The sequence below is a fragment of the Leuresthes tenuis genome, unplaced genomic scaffold (assembly GCF_036924035.1).
Source record: "Leuresthes tenuis unplaced genomic scaffold, fLeuTen1.0.hap1 SCAF_7, whole genome shotgun sequence".
Lineage (NCBI taxonomy): Eukaryota > Metazoa > Chordata > Actinopteri > Atheriniformes > Atherinopsidae > Leuresthes > Leuresthes tenuis.
Window position 1 is genome coordinate 8,581,714 of NW_027325361.1, and position 7,530 is coordinate 8,589,243.

General features: G+C 37.9%; 2 protein-coding genes across 4 annotated transcripts in view; one reads left to right on the top strand and one right to left on the bottom strand.

Moving 5' to 3' along the window:
* Positions 1-6,259, top strand: part of dnajc6 (DnaJ (Hsp40) homolog, subfamily C, member 6) — a 34,621-nt gene extending 28,362 nt beyond the window's left edge. For all 3 annotated transcript variants that reach the window (XM_072389109.1, XM_072389107.1, XM_072389108.1), the window contains 2 exons: positions 39-215; positions 3,694-6,259. In XM_072389109.1, coding sequence (XP_072245210.1) covers positions 39-215; positions 3,694-3,795 — 279 coding nt within the window. In that variant the 3' untranslated portion in view covers positions 3,796-6,259. The remainder of the gene's footprint in view (positions 1-38; positions 216-3,693) is intronic.
* LOC140311661 (endogenous retrovirus group 3 member 1 Env polyprotein-like) lies at positions 1,527-3,815 on the bottom strand. Its single transcript, XM_072389110.1, has 2 exons — positions 3,061-3,815; positions 1,527-2,902 (listed from the first exon to the last, which is right to left on the bottom strand). Exon 2 carries the CDS (start codon positions 2,770-2,772, stop codon positions 1,537-1,539), a length of 1,236 nt encoding a protein of 411 aa, XP_072245211.1. The 5' UTR covers positions 2,773-2,902; positions 3,061-3,815; the 3' UTR covers positions 1,527-1,536.
* Positions 6,260-7,530: the final 1,271 nt, after the last annotated feature.

Genomic DNA, 7,530 nt, shown 5'->3' on the forward strand with positions numbered 1-7,530 from the left:
AATGGTTCTCCATGTCTGCCCCCCCCTTTGTATCCCAGATCCTGGACTGGATTGAAGGGAAAGAGCGTAATATCCGTGCCCTGCTGTCCACCATGCACACTGTGCTGTGGGAGGGAGAGACCCGCTGGAAGCCTGTGGGCATGGCAGACCTTGTTACTCCAGAGCAGGTCAAGAAGGTTTACCGTAAAGCAGTCCTGGTGGTTCACCCAGATAAGGTGAGGCAGATAATGACCCATCAACTCAAACTTAAAACAGTGAGAATCTCTTTCTCTACTGATATACTAGCAACAAGAGAATGGAGGACTTTTCTGGTTCTAAACCAAAGTACTCTAGTGGGTACAACAAAATTAAAGGCTGTTCATCAAGCGATATAGTGAAAAAAGAGGCAATATCTAAATTAATTAGTTATCAGGACATTATTGTTTAAAAGCAGCTAAATACTTCTTTCAACCGACTGTATATGTATACTCAGCATTTTTCAGTTGTCACATTACATTATAGCTTACATAGCTTATTTTGAAAAATATTTTTACCTTAATCACGTTGTATTGTCTCTACTAATTTCCATCTTTTAAGTGTGTGACCAGTACTGGAATGAGGCTATAATTAAGTTCTGTTATAAGTTTTGTAACAATTTTATAACAATGGCTTGTAATCTCATAGTAAAAGAGCTACATATACACATATCTTCAGCCAGGTTTGGAGTTTCCCTGCTTTAGGGCATGTGTAGAGACGTTTCTTTAACTTTGTCATTTTGCTTTGCAACTTAACTATTTGGTTCACTACTATTTTTAGCTTTGTATAAAGTCAAAACAGGCAGTTTAGATATTTTTTGATTGAACCCATCGTGTGTTTTCTGCCCAGCAGCAAAAAGCCAACTGACAAATAGATAAGATAATGAAGTATTTCAAACTTACATCAATCAGGTGGAACCCAGCACATTCTGTTATTGTAATTTATTTAGATATTTTCTTTGATACTTTAAGGCAAGCCCAGATACAACACAGTAAATAGATTCTTAAGGTCTTTACCATCACACAAAAGCATTTTGTCCATGCACAATTAAATCCATTTAACGCAGGCACTGTTGTCCTTTTATCTTTTGCCAACTTAATGTGTTGGTGCTATGTATGAAAAAAGCCCTTATCTTTCGCCTCACTGGGGTTCACTGTCTCAACCATTATCTCTGTGCTGTCTACTTTGAATGAGAGAAGACGATGTAGTCAGATCAAAAACAGAGATTATTGAACACTGAAGTTTTTTTTTCTTTCTTTAGTTTAGATTAAGTGCTATGAATAAGTAAATTTATTGGGAAGCACTGCGGTCAGACTGGGACCACGTTGAAAGTGATCTTTAAATGTCCCTAAATCTGACATTTCTGTTGGAATTTGTTTTGGAAAAGTACCCTGTTGCGGTTTCAGACACCAATACAGTGAGTTGCTGTCAGATTAATGGAAAGGGGGGCATGTCTGAAAGAGAATAGAAAGAGAAAAAGGTCACATTTTTTTTGCAGGACATGAAAAAGTTTATTTTGCTTTACCTCATACTGAACAAGATCTTTTTTACACATGAAACACAGATGGACAGGGACAAAATGCAAACAACCAAAATAACCAGCACCTGAATAGTATGATAACTGAGGTATTCAAATGCAGGCTTTAAGAAATCAAGTATTGAACTACTATCCTGGTGAACAGAAGCTGCAGTTTCATGGAGGTGGTTGACTATCTCACCAATTGTAACATTATAGTCAGGCACAAAGGTGCAGCATTCAGAGCCGATAACTGCACAAGTTCCACCCCTGGCAGCTAATAGAAAATCCAAAGCTGCTCGGTTTTGTAAAGCCAGTAATCTAACAGAAGCAAGCTCATTTGAAATGAGCATGAGAGCCTTTCCAGTTATGTTAGCTATGACTTCTATTGAATGAGACAAATCAGCAATTTGATCTAATGCTGACATAACTCCATAAAACGGAATAAGAGGACCAAGTGCATTCTTAAAAGGTGACTGATGATGTGTCCCAAATATATCTGAAGCTCCACGTTGTACTCTGTTACGAGACAGTTTATTTGGCAGAGAGTGTGTCACTCTCATAGCTGGAACCACGTATGCCAAGCTGCAGCGACCCTTGTAATCCACCGGAAGATATGGATATGCAAGATTCCCACACACCCAGTACATGCCTACAGGAGAGGAGATTGAGCAGCTGGCAGAGCGGTGAGCTAAAGCATTGAGCCGAGGCTCTCCTGCTGCTTCCAAACACTGGTGAGGAGCAGAATCCAGAGACTTCCACTCAGTCCTGGTCTGTTCAGGACTCCATTTAAATGTACTAAGGCAGTCTGAATACCCCACGGATGTCTGGCCATCATTCTCAAGGCACCAAGTGAACTTCTGTGGAATTAGCAGTATGGGAACTGGTTTTGGTGTTTGGACACACCTGTTGCAATTTCCACGTCCGTTAGAACAGTCAAGTGGTCTCATTTTAATGTTGGGGCATTCAGGATGAGAATAAGGCTTATTTGGGTGAATATGCATCAGGTGACAGGTGTCACAGTCAGAGGCTGGCAGTGCCATTAGGGGTAAACCCTCTCCAGCTGTGTAGGGCATCAGACCACAGACATAGCAGCTGGAGTTAGGATGGAGGTGGCTGGCTACTTGCCACGCCATAGTTAGGAAAACATTGATGTCATCTTTTTTTATGTTTGTGGCCTGTGGAGTTGCTGTCACAGACTCAACTACAATCAGTATCAAGAGACGAAGGAGATGGTACATTCTTCTTGTTTAAGTGACTGTTCTTGCTCTCCGTTTGTTCAAAATTCCTGTTTCATGTAAAAGTGATTTCCAGGCAGGAGGTGGACATCACTGTCAGCAACTGCAGTTTGAAAGCCAGAAGATACAGAATCTGTGAAATACATAAAGTGAAAGGAGACTTATTCACAGCCCAAGAACTCAACAAAGGAAGTTCCTCTTTGGAACAGAGAATATATTGGTATCTCTATCTGTAACAAAATCAGAATTTTAAAATCTGGATCTTAGCATCTTCCAGTAAAATGTCCTTACCTGTGGTATCAGCTTCAGGCCAGACTTTCTTTTCTCTACAAGATCTGTCACGCAGGAAGAAAATTCTATGGTTCTCCTTCTTTTATCCGTCCTCCTTTTTAACATGACGAAAGAGCAGGCACCAACCAAAATGCAGCCAATCACGCAGAGTTTTAGTGACCCTATCACAGGATCAATACCCACAGATCAATTACTGCATGACAGCAGAATTTTAATCATTTTCTTTGCTGGCTTTGAGGAGTCAACCTTTGCAGTTCTAATGGCTCCTCAGACATTACATCACCCCTCTCTCCTTGTCTTAGTCTTTGTCACATGTATATTACTTGAGTTGTTACGTGTGCAAACATGTGTCCTTGCAGCCCAAAGTCTTATGAGTGAATCAGCACTAAATTTGAACCAATACCAAATTTCACAAGAAGAGAAAATGCTGCCACATTGTTTACTGTCAATTGAATCTAAGGTTATGTTTCTTTTGAGGATTTCTATCATGTGTTTAATGTCAAAACATCTTCTTTGTGTTTGCCAGAAGAAAGAAAAAACAACTTTCTACTATAGAAACGCTAAAAGTGCAACATGCCTGACACAGATTTTTTCAAGTGTTTAACTGTGTGTGCTTTTGCTCTTTTTTCACAGGCAACAGGACAACCATATGAACAATATGCCAAGATGATTTTCATGGAACTAAATGACGCCTGGTCAGAATTTGAAAGCCAAGGACAGAAGCCTCTCTACTAAAAAAGACAAAAGAGAGGAAAAATTGTGACGTGAGGATGTTCCTGTTGATTCTGTCATTTAACCCCTAAAAATGTTACCACTCCTGGTCGGCATTTGACAGCCTCACACTGCAATGACATTTGCCTTTATACCTGCGCTTTGACTCATGCTTAACATCCTGCCCAGAATCAATGACAAAAGGTGAAAGACTATGTTGAATGTTAACAGAATGTTGACAGTGATGCTGAACAGATGGACCCAGATGTACCCTTTGTATGTATGTGGTGCAACACTATCCGTATTTTAGCTCTTTGCCCTGACTCAACGCAACAATCAAAGTCACCGAGATGTCTGGGGAACAGATCAAAAGAGAGCAAGAGACAAGGGTCTTGCGAGATAAGAGAAAAACGTATCAGGGAGTAAACTGAGCAAACATTTTACAGACTTCTCCACAGTGGTGGTTCAGAGCTGCAGATGATCTGTAAGGCACAAGAAGCATTTAACAACATTCAAGCCATTTGGAAAGTAGATTTTACTTTGTTTAATTTGGTCACATCAAATTCATGCTTCATGCAACTGCAAGTTGCAAGTAATAATACACAAAACGGCAGAATATAGTTATGAATTGAAAGAAGGAAAGCCTGTATTGCATAACAAATAGGCTTTTTTCATTAAAGAGATCTAACGTAGTGTTGCGAAAGTTAAAATAGCATGAAAGCAAAGTGCAACTACTTGTTTTGATACCGATTACAGGTTGGCTTTCATTTCTGTTAATTTGCGGATAACTAAAATTGAGAAAATAGGGTTTAAATGGATTCTTGAAATAAAAATAGAAATGAAACATTTCATTTTCAAGCTTAATATTTAAATGACAGTTGAAACAAAATAATATTATGTTGAGTCACTAAGTTAGTGTGTCTGATGCAATGAAGCTTTGTGTGTTTCCATGCTTGCTGGGAACTGGTGAATGCATATTTAGGATGTACAGTTCTTCACATGAAGCACCTTGAGGCCTCATGCATACTCATTCATAAAGTAGTGTGATTTTGCAAATGAAGAGCAGCTCTGTGAAAGCACAAACGTTATTTGGTGCAGCTTTGATGGAGCGCGTGTCTTATTGTTTCCATATCTCATTTTGTGGTTCATGAGTAAAAGCCTTTGAAATTCATATCTTATCAGCTTATATAATGAGTTTCAGGGTTTTGGACACATGTTTAAGTCGACAACTTGCTCACAATTTATTGTGACGCATTATCGGTCCATGCTTCTTCAAATTTTACTCTTTTCTCATATATATCTGCTGTCATGATCATATCTTCATCAAAACAGTAATTTGCATCTACTGCACATTGTTTTACTTTTAACTTCTGATTGATTTAATTTACTTCCGTAAGCCATTTCTGTCACTGCACTGACACTTTTATTTATAATCAGGATGTACTGTTTTTGGGCATCAGGCACCATTTCATATTAACACCTTAAGGTACTGGATACTTGGCCCTGAGGAGCTGTACATGCTGCAGGTGCTGTTTATAATAAATTAAATCTAACCTAATGGATGTGAACTTATTTCTCTTTGAGGTCCATTAATAACTGCTGAGATTCCTTTTCAATATGACGGTTATCCTTCTGCGTTTGGTCCATGTTTTCGAGAGTTACTCATAACACTGTTTTCTTCTGTACAAAGTCTTTCATATTCCTAGAATGTGGTTCATGGGTGAATGACAGGTATATGCAAAATCAATTTCTTTTTTATTTAATGTAAAAACAATTATCGGCTTCCTTTAAGGGATTTGAGGTTTTTAAAGAACATTAGTGCAACTGTCTAAAATCTCAGAACTGGTGTTACGTACCATAGACAAATTCCATTACTGTGCACAAACTTTCTGCCTATACACATTTATATACCATCAGATGTTTCGCACCATATCCTTTCCCGTTGTTGTGGAGTTTGTTCCACCCTAGGATTTCAACTTGATTTCTCTGCATTCAAGATGCTAACTGAATTCTTACCAACCCCAAAAAAGAGTGACTATTGTAATGCAATGTTTCTTCAAAATGGATCACAAAATAGGGGAATGTTTGTGTCTTGTGTCTCTTTAAAGACACTGGGTCTCAGACTGCTTTATTTCTGTGACCTATGGGAAGGTGTGTAGTCTCTGCTCTATTCACACTAAGGACCTACATGTTAAATAACCCTCATGAGCTCCCTCGCTGTCTGAATCTGCAATCTTACAGCTACAGTATGTTCAAAAGCTAACCTCTATATTGTAGTCAGTGGATGTGTGTTGTTTGAAGTTGTGGTATGTATGGATCAAATTTGAGTACTGTATGTCATGTGTTTGCCTGTCTGCTATTCAAGTATTACTAAATTGTGTAAAGATTCTGTTCGTGTGTTTCTTTTAAGTTCTGTTTACTGTTACAGGATGTACATAATGAACAAGTGCAGTGCACAACAATAAAGAGTAAACAGAGAAAAACCGAAGAGCCGAACTGCATTGCTCACGTTTTAACCGTATGTTTTTTTGTTTCTGCTTTTAAACACAAGGGGGCAGCAGAGAACAACACAGACCACACTGTTGCCTGAAGATGCGGCGTCAGTGTGCTCATAAAGGTGAAGGGTGGCAGATTTTTTTATTTACGTAAAATGTCCAGTGCATATATCTAATATTACCACATCATGTATAGATACGTTTTAGATTCCAATTTAAGAACACAAAACAAAACAAAAAAATCAACAGAAAAAATAAGTTGAAATAAGTGAAATTACTATTTTGCTGAAAACCACTGCTGTGACCACTGAAACTTTCAATGTTGAGGATTTGTTAATTCATCAAGGCATTTGAAGAAATTGTTTCTCACGTAATGTACAGCGTCTTCCTCTGCAGGAGGATGAGGGTTTGAGAATTTTGATAGATTCTTCTTTTATTGGTTTTTGTATTTGCATCTTAGAAGCATTTACAATATAACAAGAGACTGCAACCAGACCCTGTCAATGCTTTTTGAATAGCCAAAAAGAGCTTAATTTGACCTCACAGCGTGCCTATAAAACATATCTAGTACATATATTCTAGTACAGAAACATGATAGTTTCAACAACATCTGACACAAATCCAGCATGTCACTTGACTCTGCTCTTTCAGTCCAAGAACCCTCAATGAAACATAAATTTCATAGCTGTTAATGTTTACTATGTTACGCTATGTAAATTGATAAAAAGACGATAAAAAAGATAAATGTGACGTGTAATAACACAGTATCCAGTCTTTTACTTGAAATGAATGTTCGATTATGTTACTTTTTTAACAATATGTATATATTTTAAGAGAGTATATTAGATACAAATCTTAGTAGGACAAACTCAAACATGTTTTATTTATATGTGTGTTTGTATTATATCATATAGCACCAAATCACATCAATGCCATCACAGGGCACTTCAACTCTATAGCCCAACTGAAGCCAGTTAGAATCCAATTCATTCTCATACCAAACTAATAACAATAATCATAATTCAGTCAAATCAAATGAGAAAATTCAGTCATCCAGCTCTTTATGTCATTTAAACATGCTTGTAGTCTAACCAACTGGTTGGTTTCATAGATAAGGATAGCTGAGTATCATCATCATAGCAATGGAAATTTATGCCATGCTGTCTAACAATGTTACCTAATGGAAGCATGTATAAAGTGAAAGAATTAGTCCAAGTACAGAACCCCACACTCTAGTGTGCGAGGGAGAGTCATTTAACAAAGG